The sequence below is a fragment of the Blastomyces dermatitidis genome (genome assembly GCF_000003525.1).
Source record: "Blastomyces dermatitidis ER-3 genomic scaffold supercont1.1, whole genome shotgun sequence".
Lineage (NCBI taxonomy): Eukaryota > Fungi > Ascomycota > Eurotiomycetes > Onygenales > Ajellomycetaceae > Blastomyces > Blastomyces dermatitidis.
Genome location: NW_025544774.1, coordinates 906,905 through 924,108, shown reverse-complemented (window position 1 = coordinate 924,108; position 17,204 = coordinate 906,905). Strand labels below are relative to the sequence as shown.

Genomic DNA, 17,204 nt, shown 5'->3' with positions numbered 1-17,204 from the left:
TTAAGTAATTAGAGACATGGTATGATGCATCAAGCCAACAATAAATTAAGAATTACTAGAAATTTCCCAAATATCATAATGGTAGAAAAGTAATGTAATTAATTAGGGACACAGATATATCCAACCGAGAGAAACCAATATACATTATCCCGGAAAGAAGCAAAAGAGTATCGCTTAATATATACAAAGGCTGGGGTATCATCTCTCATATCGCCGGAAATCCCATTCCATCCCATCGCCAGAAACGCCTTTAATGACCCACCTACACCAGTCATATCATGCCTAGGCATTCCCAGGGAAAACGTTGTCGTAATTACAAAGAGAAGAGAAACAGTAATGAAACATCATTAAAAACATATACAGCATTCGCGAAATCAGGCTGCAGTTGCAGCTGTCGAAGTCGTCGCAGCAGCAGCTGTAGCAGACGTTGCAGCTGACGCAGTAGCGGTGGGCTTCTTTGCCGCAGCGGCAGCAGCAGCGGCCTGGGAAGCTCGATTCTGCGCTGCTTGTTGAGAGATGGAAGGCTTTCTCGAGCTCTCCGCAGATTGCGCGGCGGAGTCAACGGCGCTTGTGGGGGATGATGAAAAGTTTGTAGAATCAGATGGGAACATTGTCCTTCCGCCCCCGCCTTGACCTTGACTCTGACTGCTCGTGTCGCGTGGCTGGGAAAAGATTCCTCCCCTGGTACCCCCAAGAACTTGCGAAAGCATCTCCTTCATGCGCACGAGATGGTATTTGCGTCTCGTTGGGATTAGAGGGTGGGTTATTAGCGGCTGCGGATTCGACCGAGCAAGGCCTGCCATCACGGTGTCTTTCTCCTCATCCGAGTCGATTGCCCCATTGCCATCTATATCGTCGTGGATCGGCGCATTCGCATCGATGGCAGCCTCTACGATGTATACATTAGCAGCTTGAAGACGGCTTGACGATGTTAACAAAATGTAGTGGTCGACAAGTAATAGGTACTCACTCTGCTGTCGCGCCTGATTCTTCTTCTGATACGCCTGAAGCAACATATCGTACGGTAACGACCGTCCAGGGACAGCTCGTTTAGAACCCATGGAATGGCTCTTACATGTTAAAGATCGCGCACACTGGCCACCGTTGGGGAGAGGGACACCACACTGTTTTTCTACATCGACAGGACCCTTCGGTTTGGGGACCTTGGGCTTGGGCTCGTCTTTCTTTTTCTTCTTCTTTGGCTCCTTATCTTTATCATCATCTCCGTCAGCTTTGCGCTTCTTGCCCTTCTTCGGCCCGTCTTCCCCCGCAGCACTTTTTTTTGCGCTCTTCTGACCCTTCATCGCGCCGCCATCATCTCCACCAAGACCAGTCCCGTCATCGCCTTTATCGTCGCCATCCTTCCCTTTGTCCTTCCCTAAAGCCTTCTCTTTTGCTCTATTGGCAGCATCACGAGCTTCTTTCTTCTTTCGCGCTTTCTCTTGTTTAGCTTTAAGGCAGCCTCGTATGTGCTCTGCGGACGTTTGTTTTAAGACTGGTCGTTTACAATGTTTGCATATCACTGTTTCCAATTGAGCTTCTCGTAATTTGCCGTTGGGAAATGTGGCCATGATTTTCTCGTCCATTTCAGGGAGGATGGGGGACGAGGATGCGCGGGATTCAGGGTCTCCCTCTTTCGATTCTGGACGCAAAGAGTCGAGGTGAACAAAAAGTTAGCAAGCTGGGTTCGCCGTAAATGAAAAGAAGCAACAGTAAATAAGTTCAGAGAATCGCAGCTCACAGCAAATCGAAGATATGCATCTCGAAATAGAAATTTTCACTCACCTACTTGTTCCGAACCCTTTTTCCCAGCTTTCGCGATCTTAGCGGCCGTCTTCTTGGAAACCTTGAGCTTTCCGGGCCGATTGTCCTTATCACTAAACTTGTATCCCGATGCATCGACAAAACTCGCTCCGGAGCTTGAGGCCACTGACGATGCTGTTTGTGCCATTAAACGCCAAAAGGGGGTGGATGGCAATGAAGCGTTAGCAAACAGTTGGTGATTTAGTGCCGGTCTTTCGCTTGAGCGACAGCTAATTATGATCGCGGACGGGAATAGCGGGAATCGGAACAAGGTTAAGGGTCAAGCAAGCGGGTCGGATGGGAAGGGGAGCCTCACCTCGGCCTATAGCGCCGTTTGTCGCCATCTTGGGATCACTGGGCTGGGCTAACTGTTGACTCGGGTGAAGATACTATTTACTCGTGGAGGGTATGGGGATTTGTATAGCCATGCGATGCTGTTGGGGTTTGGGAGATCAAAACTTGCCCCCGGAAGATCTAACTGGAGGAAGAGGCGAATCATGTGACCTAACGTCCTCCTCCCGGCCCAAGATAGGTAAGTGTACGACATTATATAGTACGTATTATCGAGACGTTAGAAGTTTGCAATATAGTAATAAACTTTATTTTACAGTCAATCAGTTGTACTGTCCAGTCAAGGTCAAGCTGGGCAGAGCAAAATGTTATCTGCTTAAAAGCCGACCGGATATCAATATCGGGCGAAGCACAAGCTGCTATTCGTGCCCCCGAACCCAAAGCTATTCGTTAATACCACATCGACCTGTCTCTCCTGCGCAATATTGGGCACGTAATTGCAGTCAAATTCCTCAGTCGTGTTATCCAGATTTATCGTGGGCGGCAAAACATTCTGTCACAGGTTAAAATTTAGCGAATCAATTACCCATTCCGCAGCCCGCCCTTGGCTAACTAACAACAGATCATCCTATGCTATGGCTTACCTCGTGAATCGCTAAAATGGAAAAGACAGCCTCAATAGCCCCGGCTCCCCCAAGTAAATGGCCTATTGCACCCTTCGTGCTGCTGACATTGATATCGGCAACTTTCTCTTTCCCCTCACTTCCAAGAAGGAGCGTTTTGATCGCAAAGTTTTCTGCTGCGTCTCCAATTATCGTCGACGTCCCGTGTGAATTGATGTAATCCACTGCGCTAGGAGGGGCCCGGGCACTCCTTAACGCTCTCTTCATGGCCAACAAGGCACCCTCTCCGCTCTCTTTGGGTGCCGTCATGTGGTATGCATCGCCAGAACAACCATATCCCTTCAGCTCGGCGTATATATGTGCGCTGCGGGACTTGGCATGCTCAAGTTCCTATATGTATGAGGTCAGCTTTAGCAGATTCCATGTAAAAAATGAATCAAAATGATATGTTAGCGTTAGAACGGTCTCGCAACGTACCTCTAGCACAACTACTGCTGCGCCCTCTCCCACGATAAATCCTTCCCGGTCCCTATCAAAGGGCCTTGAAGCCTTCTCTGGTGAATCATTGTATGAAGTAGCTAGGCTACGACACCTGGAAAATCCACCCAAGACTAATGGGTGGATACACGACTCAGCTCCCCCGGCTATCATCACATCTGCATCTCCGCAGGCAATGAAGCGGGAGGCGTCGCCGATTGAATGAGCCCCAGTCGTGCACGCCGTGGTGGCGGCATGATTGGGACCCTATATGTGAAATAGTCAGTGCCGTATTAGGAATTTATTCTCATGTAACCACGTACCGAGAATCCATATTTCATCGAGATGTGTCCGGCCCCCAGGTTAATGAGGAGCTTGGGGACGAAGAGGGGGGAAATTTTTCTGTAGCCCTAGACGCATTTATGAAAGGTTAACAAACACAATGAGAAGAATTTTGATATATAGCTTGGCGTAACTAGTCCTAGCAATTATCTGTATACATACCCCTTTATCATAACTGAGAGACGTATCGTAAATCTCATCGAAGTTGCCAATGCCAGAACCTAAACATACGCCCTATGCAGAAGTTAACGGGCTACTTCCGCTGGCGCAGTAGTGACGATGCACGGTATTCCTCACTGTCATTTCCTTCTGCTCACGGCTGGTAGGCTTCCAGCCCGCATCTGCCAGAGCCTCCTCAGTGGCGACTAGGGCATATTGTGTAAATTTTGCTGTTTTCCTCTCCACCTGTAGCCAAAAAAAAAAAACAAGAAGAAAAAATCAGTGACATACAAAGCCAAATTATGAGAGAATAGAATCGGGGCCACAACATACATCACGGCTTAACCAATCCGATACTCTCCAGCCACCATCACTCTTCTGACCTTGAGGGACCAGCGCAGCAATCTGGCAAGGCAGATCTGCATATCTCGGATCCCGGTCTTTCACCGAAACGACGCCACAGTGGCCATCTAGAAGCCGTTTCCACGTTCGTCGTACACCTAACAGCGGGAGGGGGGGGGGAGGGGAATATTCAGGATATGGACACGAACACAATGGGGGAATATTTCCAATGCTTCGTTTGCGTTCTAAACCACCAAAACGGGAAACGCCAAAAGCAAAATTAAAAGTCAGGGAACTAACTCACCGATGCCGAGTGGAGAGACTGCGCCCAGCCCTGTAACTACGACCCGGCGCATGGCACCGCTGCTCTGGCATGCGCTGGTCGTTGGTTCTAAGGGTTACCAGCGACGTAAAATGTTTATAAAAGGACGATGTTACTATTATTATTCATTCATCATTTCGTCGGGAATTGCGCAAGGGATAAGACAGCTAGCGCGCTTAAAAGAGCCGAAGGTTCGATCAGATCTGATCTGGTGATAGAGCGCCAGAGCCTGGAGGCGCTATTTTTGGCGTTTATTAGTTATATAGCTAGCGAGATTCATCGTGTAATTTGTGGAAAACATGTGACATCGATCGGGGGATATGCAAAACATACATGGGAACTCGGTCCGTAGGTAAGTTAGTATAGTATGTAATGTACTGTACATACATGTACACACAAAATTACACAGGTAGGATTTTCGATGGATGTCTCTTCTGGCAACGTGTTGAGCAACAATTCACGAATACAATAAAAGGGTTTGAATTGATTTATATCATGTAGTTAAAGTATAGTTAATTTATTTATATTCTCAGCTTCCATCTTCCATGCAATTTTTAGGACAATTCCCATTCCGTCATATCTCATGCTGAGACCTGCCGCCCATGGGTCGGGAACCTCCTCCAGCCCAGGGCCAAACTTATCTCCACTGTGGTCGTCTTTTCTTTTTTTTTTTTTTTTCACGAGGAGAACGAAGATAGGTAGTCAAGCTTGCCCACGGGAACTCCTTTGAGTCGTAGGATGGCGTATGCAATCTGCAGATGGAAGAAGAAGTTCGGAACCGAGTAGGAGGTGATGTATTCCTTTCCGGGGAGGGTCTTGGTTTTGCCAGCCCCGATGACCATCGTGACGGTATTGGCCTCTTTGCCTTCAACCGCCTCGGGATCCACCTTCTTGAGGACTTCGATGGCATCGGTTGTTTTTTTCTGGAGGGCTGCGAAGGATGTCTCTTCCCTCTTCCACTCTACTGGTTCAGTGCCAAGCAGGCGGGCGACGCACTTTGTTGCGGTATCAACAGCCATGTATACCTGAAAATCGAGGGCAAACATGTCTTCGTACAGCTTGGCTGGAACATAGTCATCGACGTTGAGTTCCTTGGCTTTGGCATGTTCTTCGGCTTTAGCGAGGATTGTATTGAGGGTGTTAAGGCCGTTGAGGAGCAGCCCAATGCTGGCATCGTAAGTGCTGAGAGGCATGTTGGAAAGGTGGTAGTGGTAGTGCTGGTGCTGGTGGTGAGAGGATTTCCTGGAAATGAGATTATGGGGAGCGATGAGGAATGGTGAAGATTGTTGTTCGACCTGGGAACGGACAGAGAGTGGTTCTTATTTATAGCAGCGGCCGAGGTTTCAGTCGGGACAATTGATCGCGCCGAACAACACTGGATGAGATTGCGGTGCAACTCTTTGAAGGAAGGATTCAAGCGCATTGTAGTTTTTACTAATTCATATTATTAATAGAGAGCGGTGAATAACTTATACGGAGAGATACAGTCTTGTACAGGGGAGTTATTCTCCTGGCCTTCATACAATGAGATGCACTCGAACTAGGCAGCTTGGATGGCAGATAGTTAAGTCACAGTAGTTACATTCCATACGCCTCCATCAACCTGATTGCTGATTTGTCCCTGGATTCGCTTCCATCCAACAACTGAGTTCGGTGATGAGCTGCATCCCAACAATAATACTTTAGACGCGCGAATTCCTTCTCCCCACTGCACTGCACTGCGGGGTAGTCAGACGGAATGATTACAAACACAAACCAATTACAAATCAAAAATAGGAATGTTCTCCAAGTGTCCGTGTAAAAGAAAACTCTTTCTCTTAAGGCAGAGGACGGAGATTTCCCCATTGACCAGCCTCGTATAGTAGTAGACTGTAGAGTGCAACCTGTGCGGGAGCTAGCCATTTACCACCACCTAGTTTTCCCAATGAAGGCTTCCCGTCCTGCAGCATCTCCATGATGAAAAGCCCTGGAACCATGAGTATGAGGCCTTTTGTGTCATGCCATATTCAACTCAATCACGGTGATTGGTTTACTTACTCTGAAGCCGTCCCGTCCCTTCTAAATATGAGAACAGGAATACGACCTCGGCCTCACCTGATACAAGAACAGTAGAATTGGCACTTTTACACCCTAATGAGAATCCTCCTGACCCAAGCAGGACCGAAGAGCTAGTTAACAGGCTTCGCGCACGACGAGGTCGCAATCTCACGAAGAAAATGCACTAATCACTGGGCTGGACGGGTGCCACGGCGTGATATGCTGCTCCCAACGGGTTTGGTTAGTGAAGGATCCAAGAGCATACAGCATTCAGGTGTCTAAACCTACCTAAATAACCTGGCAATGAACAAGCAACAAAACTTCCTATGATTGATGTACAGTACATATTAGTGTTTGCATACGCATTCAGATAGGATAACTAGTTAGCACTCCGATTGCTGACTCATGCTCATGCCCGGCACTCCCCCCTCCCACTCCCGCGACGGCTAACCTTCCAATCGGAGACGCTGTTTGCCGCTCTCCTCGGCTTCCCATCGCGAGAGGGGGGCAATACAAGCAATGTAGGCCAGCTCTCTGTTGTCATGGCGTCCAGCTTTCTCGTCCCTTTCCAGTATCTGCAGAGGAAACTGTAGCATCTACAGCTTGAGACACACAAAATGTTGCTTCGAGGCTGGACAAGCATCCTAGCTGGGTTGCTCCTTCATATAAGCTCTGTCAATGCACATGATGGACACGAGCATCATGACAATGAGGAGATCCCAATCAAACGCAGAGAAGAGCTCCTGAAGAAATGGGATCAGGAGGTAATTATACGCCTGTCCATTCTGCCTTCGCGCAATTACCTCCGCTGGGACCTGTTCTAATCTTAAAAAATCATCTTGTCAGTGGAGCTTTTCTGGGGTTTCGACCTTCGCCCATCTCAAGCACGTAAAATGCCTCATCGAGCCTGACGAGCAATACGACATCGCTGTTCTTGGGGTTCCCTTCGACACTTCTGTCTCCTACCGCCCAGGAGCCCGTTTTGGGCCCCGCGCCATCCGCGCCGCAAGCGCTCGTCAGCTCCCAGGAAATAGCTACAACACCCGCGCTGCCATCAACCCCTATCTGAACTGGGCGCGCATTATTGACTGCGGCGATGTCCCCGTTATGCCATTCGACAATGCCGTGGCAGAACGGCAGATGTATGAAGCCTTTCTGGAACTAGGCACGCGCAAAGCTCCAAATCCCATCTCAGGCATATCGCGCGGAAAACCCAGGATTGTCGCACTAGGTGGTGACCACAGCATCACCCTACCGGCCCTACGTGCCTTGTATAAGATTTACGGAAAACCAATCACAGTCCTGCACTTTGATGCGCACCTTGATACCTGGAACCCGACTCGATACTCCACTCACTGGACATCCGACCAATCACGCTTCAACCATGGTAGCTTTTTCCACACAGCTAGCCGCGAAGGGCTAATCTCCAACACCAGCTCCGCACATGCTGGTCTCCGCACCCGCCTGACCGGCCTGGATGATGGCGACTATTCCAATCCGGGGCCCGAGCAGGGGTTCCTCCGCATCCATGCAGACGATATTGACGACATCGGGCCGAAGGGAGTTATCGACACCATCATATCGCGCGTCGGGCTTTCGCCAGATGAGCCCGTCTACCTGAGTCTTGACATCGACGTGCTGGATCCGGGTATTGCTCCTGGAACCGGTACGCCGGAACCCGGCGGGTGGACCACGCGCGAGCTGATTCGGATCCTGCGTGGAATCGAGAAGCTGAACCTTGTGGGCGCTGATATTGTGGAGGTTTCGCCCAGTTATGATACCGCTGGGGAGGTTACGGCTCTCGCAGCTGCCCAGGCTGCGTTTGAGATTATTACTAGTATGGTCAAGCTGGGTGCTAAGGAGGATGTGGGTGGGTGGTATGGGGAGAAAGAGGAGAAGGTGGGGGATAGAAAACGGGATGAGCTTTGAGGTGTTTGATATCCTGCTGAATGAAACCTAGTGAAATGCTATCATGGAAGTCACCGTGTCGAGGAATGATATTTTGATCGCCAGTCGGATGATCGCAATCCCAAAGCCTAGTAGCAACCTTTTTCCATTTCATTGAAATAAAATTTTATGAACACGCATGCGCCACGGAACCCACTCTCTCATTCGTATAGTTTTCATTGAATCACGTCATTGAAGATGTAGTATACCATCGGTACATATACTCCTAAAAACAGGCACGACTGTTTAAAACTAACGGATCAATATTCCGTATAGTTAATAACTAGTTAGTTTCCAAAGTTTCGTAATATGTAAACTCGATTAAAAGCATAATCACCACCCAAAATTCATTTTGAGAAGGCAACGCCCTGCGAAAAGCACCTGGTTTACTTCCGGCCCAGAGGAGAGTTAAATCTGAGTAGAAACCTATTTTCATCTAGGAGGCGAATAAGGAGAGATATCTCTTGTGGAAATAAACAAGACAGGCGGGGGACATATACTTCGTCTAATGAGTATGTTCCTGTAACCACGCGAGGGAGACGCAGCGAGGGTGCAATCACAGTGGCGACCGCCGTCAATAAACCTTGAGATTAATCCTTTATTTACTGCAATCAATCTGCATATTTCCAATGTTGCATGTTTCACAGAAGGAAACCAATCATGTGCAAATGCTGAGCAGTCCGAATCTCTACCTCCAACAAACACAATTGTGGGCAACAAGAACGCCTACAAATGATCAACTTTGAATTCAGGAAGATCTCATGGTAACGGGTGGAGTAGAGAATTTTCGTCAAACCTGCAATGGGATATAGTCTCTGAAGATCCAACCATTTCCAGAATACATGGCGATGTTTTTTTTTTTTTTTTTTTTCATCATGTATTTAATGAGACCCGTGTAGGTCATATTTGATATTTGACTACTCATATATAGCTATGTTAAACGGCTCCTATGGTCTGGTCTGCTGCCCAAGTCGCAGTCCGGCAATCCCACGAATGCCAGTCCATATATGTCCCCGATCAGAGGCATGGGCAAACTCGAATGCTTAACGTTATAGTTCTCGATAGAAAATCGATGTTATTAAGGAAGGACGTGAATATCGTTTTTATTTTGAGTAATTTTCCAGCATTTTGCGATATGTGCTTCGTATACTTGCGATATGCCCCGCGAGTGCGAGGGAATCAATCGAGACCTGCAGCAGGGCGGGGGTTTGTTCTTATATTTAGTCTTCCATCATCATCATCATCATCATCATCATAGCGGCGGGATGAAAATCGAAATATTGGAAAAATGGAAAGATTGGATGGAATCCCATGTATGTGTATTAAAGAAGAAAATAAGGGAAAAGTAAAAATGAGAAAGGAGAGAACAAACAGGGACAATGACATCATTAATAAGTCTTCCAAATATTTAGGAAGACGTGATGACAGAGGAGAGATGAATCTCGGACAAGAGCGAGTAATTCAGTGCATAGTAAGCAATAAATAGTACGAGGTAAATGTTAGCTGATTGATATAACATCTTGCTGATGAACTTCTTATGTTAGTCTGAAAAGTTAGTAGGGACATGGAGGCAGATGGATGTAAGAGAAGAAAGAGGGAAAAATATTTTTTAAAAAAAAGGAATAAAAATTTAATTTTTTCTTTTTTCTTTTTTCAAACCGCAGCTTAATTAATATAAAACTCCGGGAAAGAAATGGGGATTAAAATTAGAAGCAAGAGAGGGCTTAAGGTTCTTTCTCTCTCGCTATCCCTCATAAGGAAAAGGAAGAAACGGGGGGGAGTGGGCAGAAGTGGGCATGGCATGGACAAGGGCAAATAAACGCAGCCTCAGCTACATTTTGAAAGCAGCTCAGTGAGTTAAGTAATAAACATTCCAGCATGAATGGAGTAAAGTATGAAATGGTGGAAAAAAATGTGCACCGGCGAATAAATGTGTCTTGTTGCAACAAAAATAAGCTCAGAGGGAGTGAAAAAAGAAAGAAAATCAAATCGTTAAAACGTGCAGACAAGTCTGAAGTAGCTAAAACCGTAAATCAGATAAGGAGGCCGGGACGACTGACAATAATAAAAGGGGAGGAAATCGTTTTGCACAGAAAGAAAAAAGAAGCATGGAAAGAAAGAGAGGAAAAGAAATATCGCGATCTGAAACATCGGCTGAGATGAATCTTTACTTGTTAGTCTGCTTTGCTCTCTGATATGTGATATGCCTTTTTCCGCGACCTAATTTGGATGATAAAATATATCGACCTTTTTTTTTTCTCTTTTGTTTTCTGTTTGCTTTTAAATTTCGCCATTCAAATCATCCATCAGATGCAGGTCTCCCTCATACGGTATATTTGGGAATTGTGTATGTAGCTATATGACCAGATCCAGGACGCCTAGCAGCGAAACAGCGAATGGGCCAAACTAGAATTTCATAGTGTGCAGAGGTCTATTTATTTTGTATCATTGCGGCTTGAATGAAACCTTAGAAGATAGTACACTTCGACTTCTTTTTGGGGATCGGTTCTAGCGCGGCGACAATTGCCTAAGTTGGGTTAAACCCCAAAAAAGTTAGACATTCGTATTGGTTAGATGTATCTTAGGGGCAAAGGGGTTCGACTAACCTCATCGAACACGTCCTTGAGTTTGTATTGAGTTAGGGCAGAGCACTCCACGTATTTGACTGCTCCCAGTTCCTTTGCCATGCGGTCGCCGTCCTCCTTTCGTACGGGCTGCATCTTCTGCTTTGCTAACTTCTCTCGTACGCTTGGGTCGTCGCGCAAATCGGTCTGGGTCCCTACGATCAGGCACGGAACCCCCGGGCAATGGTGATGGACCTCAGGGAACCATTTCTCGCGGACGTTCTCGAAGGAAGCAGGCGATGTGACGGAGAAACAGACAAGGAACACATCGGTCTGCGGATATGATAAAGGCCGTAGACGGTCATAATCTTCTTGTCCGGCTGTGTCGAAAAGTCCTAGGGTATATGGCTCGTCTCCGATCCTACAATTATCAATTGAGATATCAGATTAGCAAAAGGGAAGTAAAATTTTGGCTGGATTCTTCTTTCGGTAAAATATGAATACGCAAAACATATAAACCAAGTATGAGAACCTAGTAGTTGGGTTCTTGCGCGAGGTGCTAAAGTGCCACACGACCGGCACACATGGCTGATGTGGTGTGAACATGAAGGGGACGTCACACAACTTACATCACTGTAACCGCATAGTTATCGAAGACGGTCGGGACGTATTCAGAGGGGAACTTGTTGGTGGTGTACGAAATCAGTAGACATGTCTTGCCGACTGCACCGTCTCCAACGACAACACACCTGTAGTTTCGAGAGAACTGGTCAGTATTGAATTTTTCGCTATCGTCATCTGACAGCAACCAATTTCTTGTATGAGGTCACGCCATAGGAACTAGAACTACATACTTGATAGTAGCCACAACCATTTTGAATTCCAGTTAGATGGTAAAGCTCTAGTAAGCTCTTGCAGGTATACCGCTTGTTGATGTGAAGGATGTAAGGGAGAGCGTGGGATAGGCGATTCGCGAGGGAGAGGAGAGCTTGACGTGGACGGAGCGTCAAAGGAGCCGTTTAATAGTAAATAGGAACAGGTAGAAGAGCGGAATTCTCGCGGTGAAATGGTCAGAGGGAGGATATGAAGGAGCGCGAGCAGAAATTCGGGGGGGGTTCGATCGTAGGTAAGCAAGAAGACAGCGGGCTGTACCAGAACCAATAATACTACAAGTTAGCGATCCAAACATCTATTTGGAAGACTGCCGTAGAGGATAGAATTAAATGAGAACTCCCAGAGCCGGGTAGATAAGCAAGGGGTAGGTATAGCGGGTTGTGTTGGCTAGACCGACCTTTGGAGAGAAGAGAATAGGCGGGATCACGAACAGCAGCACGCGCCCACAGGGACAGGAGAAACCCCTTGCGAGGTTTGACTGCCAGTTCTGAGAGGGCAGAAGTCGACGAAGCACGCACTAGCTGGGAAGAAGCGGTGTTGGTGGAGGAGTAGTAGTAGATAGGTGCGGGAGTGATGGAGAGGAGGGAGGAGAAGAGATGAGGTTGAGACGGCGATGGGCAAGGGGATGCGACCAAGCCCGAACAGAGGAACGGGCCAGTAGTTAACAGAACACCAGACAAGACGACGGACAACACCAAGTGAACAATTCTCGATCAACACTAGGAGAGTGAAAGCTGGATAGCAGTGCAGTGTGAGGGGTAGTGATGGGTTAAGAAGTGTTCTACAGTGCCCAATTGCTTTAATCCTGTTTTATTAAATATCTGGCTGGCTTTGGTGTTTCTTTGGTTTTGGCCGTTGCAACGACACCTACTATTATTATTCTGTGGCCGAGACCCAATTCTAGGGTCGTGACTTGGCTGGTACCTCAACTAAATAAGCCTAGGATCCCCTACCAACATGCCAAGTACCGCTGAGGTCAACTGCAAATGCCCGTGGACCGGCATCGCCCATCTTAGGGCTCAATTAATCCGGGGCTGCTATCACCCTGACTGAGGCCCTAGATGTGATAGTGGTATCTCCCGACTACACAAGGCGCCTGTCGTTGCCTGTTTCGCTGTTCCTGGGCTTCAGGGATATTTTGATTTATTACATTCGCTGATTTACTGGGCTCTTAGTCGAAATCTCTCCAAAAAAAAAAAAAGGAAAGTCGCCGGGTCTCATCGAGCAAGAAATTCACAGGAGTAGTTAATAATCATCAGGGATTTCCTGTATATATTTTATTAAAGTCTTCATGTAAGTTTACCTCCCTGTTCCACCGGCATCGCTAACTACCTCTCTAGCTTCCCATCGATCAAGCAACCGGCCACCGGATGGCCCCTCTACTCTACTCCGTATGCTGGTTCAATAATGCGCTCGTCCAAGTGGCTAGTGGCGCGGGACAAGGGATAGTACGTACTGTTGAACCCCCAACCTGTTGGTTTTTTTTTATAGGGATGGGAGAAATACCATTTCCTTTCCAACATTCAACTAACCAAAGGATGGTGAGCACTGGCATGGGGCATCAGCCTTCTAGCTCCACGCACAGCAGGGTTTTAAAATAGGAAAAAGCGAATGTGAGAAAAGAGGGCTTTACGGGGTTACTAAATTCTATATTTAAAGCCCAGTAATCATCGGTGTTGGTTAAAAGCGTCTAGCTTGCGGTTGTAGGCCTGTTCGCTGTTCATTATTGAACCCTTTTTCCCTTGTCTCAACCATTCTCTATTCATTTAATAATGTTTCATCTGCCGTTTCAGCCTGCGTTTCTGATGCTGCAAGAACAGGCACGGTTTGAGGGGGTGGTTAATTATTCCAGAGCGACATTTACACTATCCTGATAAACTTCCAGGCGGTCGATTCCTTAGTTAACACTCTCCCAACTTGACTAAGAACAAAACTAAGTCAATAATAGTGGTAGGAGTTGTAACTTGTCAGCCTTACCCTTGCCCTTGCTTGACTCAATCGGTTTCTAGCGTCTTGATTGAAGAGTTTAAGGAGTTGTTCAGTTTCATTAACAACACTTATTACCCCTTTGTTACCAGCTTCCTACGCTGTACGCAGTAATAACAAGATACATTTTTCGCTAGCCACGCGAGCAACAGTTGGCCCATCGAAGTTTGTGGCTGAATTACCCCCCAAAAAACAAAAAAAAAAAAAAAAAAAAAAAAAAAAAAAAAAAAAAAAAAAAAAAAAAAAAAAAGCAAGCACTTGTATTCAGACATTAAATAATCGACTTGTTGACAGACTGTGTAATCTAATATAAAAAGTATTAAAGAGAATAAATTCTATTCTCAAAGATTTTCATCTCCAAATACAATACATGTACTTCAAGTGTGTTGATTCCCCTGCAGCTTCAATCTGTATTTCTCTTCTTAATCAGCTCTCTACATGCTCTAGATGAGCTGTACATTCTTCAGAACTTCTTCAGTAAATTTATTTTCACTACTTCTAGTTATTCAATCTTGTATATCTAATTTTGGGAATTATGGTCAGGCTAGTTACTGTTCATTCTCCGAGTTTACAAAGAGGTCATAGCCACGCACGCAGTAACCACTCTGATGTATCCTTGAATCTCTATACTCCGTAGGGGTTAGATGTATTCGAACCTAACCTCCATGAATGCCCTCCGACTTCAGGGAACTTGGTTTTTGGTTCTAACGAGGACGCTTTTAACAGTTCGGCGGCCTATGTTTCACTACGCCGGATCCATAACAGAAACACAACGCCTGAAATTTGATGGAACCAAGAAGAATCGAATAATCAAGAAGGCTTCAAGGAGATGAAGCCCAGTTTTGAGCGGTATTCTCTGTACCTCAGATTTTCCCAGCCGCCGGCCTGGTATGTTGTGCAATATCAATATAAAAACTGTCATGAACGATTCATTCGTTCGTTTTGCCCAGTGCCAGAGTTTCCCTGGCATCAGGAGTAAGATTGCCATAGTCATAGTTAGAGGTTCAAAAGCAGTTGAAGCAGTAACTGACATGACCTAGTTACATATATGTTGTTGCCGCGCGGGCCAAGTTTGGCCCATGGGCTCTCTCCATTCTCTAGAGCTCCATTAGCCGATCGCTTATAGAGTACTGCTGACTAGAGTTAGTCAAAACCCATCATGAAATTCATTGAGAAAGAATATTAGCACGATTTCAAAACTACAATGTAGGCTGCATTCGTGGGGAGCTCACCGCTGGCTCTCCTCCGATGAAGATCGCCTTCTCATAGCCAGTTGCTAACGGGGTATGTGTGTATGTGCTAGCTAAATTATTAATGACAGCGAAATGGGAACAACACTGCAAGTTCTCCCATTTTTCATGAACATTTGTGACAAAATTTTAATTATCAAAATGCTTGCATCACTGTGTGAAGCATAGATTCACAGTGGGTGATAATGTGTAATTTTGCTGCAATTGATCATTTCACAATATCATTACAATGAGGCTCAATATGATTACAGATTGAATAGACATTGTCTTGGACACAAATTGATGACTCAACGATCTTCTTTTATTGTAAATTTTTCCAATCATGATTATTAGTGTGTTTTATTTAATTTACTTACTTATTTTGTTTTTTCCCCTCTATTTTCCTTGTCTGATTTGCTGTGTTTCAATCAGGGCTGATTTTTACATGTCTAAGACACAGGTTACCAGCCGTGTCTTCAGGCTCAGCTTCAGCCAAATTTCTTTCAAAAGCCACTCATACATGTTCTCACAGTCTAATACAATAATGGCTTTGACAATTCATTGCCATTTTGATATTGTGAAAACTCATGGTTGGTAAATAGGAATTAAAAATAGAGTACCCACCACAGTGAAAGACCGGAGGGGGAGGGGGGGGAGGGAGGGGGGCTATGAAGGCTCCAGGCCAGATGCGAACTAGATACAAACAAAATGAGGGTAGAAAGGAAAGGTAGTTAGACATAAGTAAGAAATGAAACATGACAATGTAATAGAACCAAAATAACCACAACAGTACCTTCTGGCCCTATCGGTACCCGCACATTCATATATTATCAGCTGCCTCAGTTACAATCTCCTCCTCCAGCTTTCTATACTCAATCGTGGCGATGCATGTAATGATTACAATGTCAAGAAATCCAGCTAACTCTGGCACAAACAACGTAATCTCATCACTTCGCCCGGACAGCAACGATGAGTGTTTCTGGTACCGCGCAACTGTACGCCCACTCATGTCCACTAGTTTAAGATCACTGGTAACGAGACTCCCCAGGGCGCCACCCCCACTCTTCCATTCCAACGTGCCAAGTGGTGTCAGGCTCTCAAACCTGCGCTTGGAGGAGAACGAGTCTGGCCGCTTCATGGTGATGGTTTGGTTGGTGCTGAGGTGAATGTCGATTTTCGATGAGACGGTAATATGGAAGTTCGCTGTTCCGACGACGTAGTTATTGCTAGACTGCCCGGTCTGTTGTTGTTGATGATGTCGAGATTGTCCCAGGAGGCCCGATAGAGAAAACTGTCCCGAGAGCCTCGATATGGAAGAGGCCTGTCGAGTGTATGGGATTGGCTGAAGATGTCGCGTCAATGTCACTTGTGGGGCCCCGTCAGAGGTGTCAACTGTGTAAAGGCAGGAGAGGTCATCTAGGGTAGTTATTTTGTAACTGCGGCGAGTCCAACTATCCTCCTTAATGACATGTACAGAGCGAATTGGCGTCGGCATGTAAGCCATGTTGTTGTTCATGGCTTGCATGTGCGACGCACAGAGGAGGAGGTGATTGGCTGACGTGGTTGCGGATGATTGATCTTTATTTTGTGCATAGAGTATAACAGGGAGTATAGGTCAAGGAAATGCTTTAGGCAATTCGCATAAATGGGGAAAATGAAAATAACATATACCAAAGGTATATATTTGTATATAAAATTTGAGATGATCGCAAATGTTGGATTCAGGGATGGGATGGATCAGAACGAGCATGTAAATGGAGAACGAAAATCCAAATAACTCGAGGCGCATTGAACAATTTATACCTGCGTACAGTTAGTTATATTGAGTTTCCAAACACATGGATATTCGATCACAGCCCTCAAGAAACAACATTATTGGTCTCCCCAGGCAGAGGGCAATCATGGAAGTAGCTGAATACGCGTATTGATTATATTATCCCTTTTTGGGGAGAGCTGTGAAAGATGCCGAAATTGGCACATCAGCTATTTCTGCATATAAACCTGCGGGTATCTAAAGGTGGCTGAACAGGAATACGTGGTATCCTGGCCAGAAGTGTTTCGGGCATTTGGGGTCCATGTCATGTTGCAGACTTGCAATGATGTTGTTCAGAACTTCAGACTTGTGGCAACCAAACGTTCGCCCCACAACGTCACAGATTTAAGGCTGGCGCTTATTTTTAGCGCCGTC

The 17,204-nt window shown here is 46.1% G+C and overlaps 6 protein-coding genes across 6 annotated transcripts; 1 reads left to right on the top strand and 5 right to left on the bottom strand.

Moving 5' to 3' along the window:
* Positions 1-374: 374 nt before the first annotated feature.
* BDCG_00100 (SAGA-associated factor 73) lies at positions 375-2,147 on the bottom strand (the record flags this gene model as incomplete). Its single annotated transcript, XM_045415606.1, has 4 exons — positions 375-889; positions 971-1,642; positions 1,786-1,938; positions 2,120-2,147. The coding sequence occupies 4 exons, from the start codon at positions 2,145-2,147 to the stop codon at positions 375-377; spliced, it is 1,368 nt and encodes a 455-aa protein (XP_045271521.1).
* Positions 2,148-2,488: 341 nt separating this feature from the next.
* Positions 2,489-4,393, bottom strand: BDCG_00099 (3-oxoacyl-[acyl-carrier-protein] synthase II; the record flags this gene model as incomplete). Its single annotated transcript, XM_045415605.1, has 8 exons — positions 2,489-2,647; positions 2,739-3,107; positions 3,195-3,461; positions 3,518-3,604; positions 3,699-3,770; positions 3,834-3,941; positions 4,029-4,195; positions 4,342-4,393. 8 exons carry the CDS (start codon positions 4,391-4,393, stop codon positions 2,489-2,491), a joined length of 1,281 nt encoding a protein of 426 aa, XP_045271520.1.
* Positions 4,394-4,815: 422 nt separating this feature from the next.
* BDCG_00098 (uncharacterized protein) lies at positions 4,816-8,114 on the bottom strand. The gene is made up of 3 exons (XM_045415604.1): positions 6,685-8,114; positions 6,397-6,618; positions 4,816-6,325 (listed from the first exon to the last, which is right to left on the bottom strand). The coding sequence occupies exon 3, from the start codon at positions 5,550-5,552 to the stop codon at positions 5,037-5,039; it is 516 nt and encodes a 171-aa protein (XP_045271519.1). The 5' UTR covers positions 5,553-6,325; positions 6,397-6,618; positions 6,685-8,114; the 3' UTR covers positions 4,816-5,036.
* Positions 6,181-9,191, top strand: BDCG_00097 (agmatinase). Its single transcript, XM_045415603.1, has 2 exons — positions 6,181-7,160; positions 7,243-9,191. The coding sequence occupies exons 1-2, from the start codon at positions 7,014-7,016 to the stop codon at positions 8,323-8,325; spliced, it is 1,230 nt and encodes a 409-aa protein (XP_045271518.1). The 5' UTR covers positions 6,181-7,013; the 3' UTR covers positions 8,326-9,191.
* On the bottom strand, positions 8,724-13,363 carry BDCG_00096 (cell division control protein 42). Its single transcript, XM_045415602.1, has 5 exons — positions 12,199-13,363; positions 11,762-12,053; positions 11,537-11,656; positions 10,950-11,328; positions 8,724-10,870 (listed from the first exon to the last, which is right to left on the bottom strand). Exons 2-5 carry the CDS (start codon positions 11,779-11,781, stop codon positions 10,811-10,813), a joined length of 579 nt encoding a protein of 192 aa, XP_045271517.1. The 5' UTR covers positions 11,782-12,053; positions 12,199-13,363; the 3' UTR covers positions 8,724-10,810.
* A 1,949-nt stretch (positions 13,364-15,312) lies between these two features.
* Positions 15,313-17,175, bottom strand: BDCG_00093 (uncharacterized protein). Its single transcript, XM_045415601.1, has one exon. It carries the CDS (start codon positions 16,539-16,541, stop codon positions 15,837-15,839), a length of 705 nt encoding a protein of 234 aa, XP_045271516.1. The 5' UTR covers positions 16,542-17,175; the 3' UTR covers positions 15,313-15,836.
* Positions 17,176-17,204: the final 29 nt, after the last annotated feature.

Coding starts and splice junctions, on each gene's coding strand:
- BDCG_00097 (XM_045415603.1), top strand. CDS start 7,014: ATGTTGCTTCGAGGCTGGACAAGCATCCTAGCTGGGTTGCTCCTTCAT. Junction 7,161..7,242: donor TGAAGAAATGGGATCAGGAG/GTAATTATACGC, acceptor TCATCTTGTCAG/TGGAGCTTTTCTGGGGTTTC.
- BDCG_00098 (XM_045415604.1), bottom strand. CDS start 5,552: ATGCCTCTCAGCACTTACGATGCCAGCATTGGGCTGCTCCTCAACGGC.
- BDCG_00093 (XM_045415601.1), bottom strand. CDS start 16,541: ATGCAAGCCATGAACAACAACATGGCTTACATGCCGACGCCAATTCGC.
- BDCG_00096 (XM_045415602.1), bottom strand. CDS start 11,781: ATGGTTGTGGCTACTATCAA. Junction 11,657..11,761: donor ATGGTTGTGGCTACTATCAA/GTATGTAGTTCT, acceptor TCGAAACTACAG/GTGTGTTGTCGTTGGAGACG. Junction 10,871..10,949: donor TCAAGGACGTGTTCGATGAG/GTTAGTCGAACC, acceptor AACCCAACTTAG/GCAATTGTCGCCGCGCTAGA.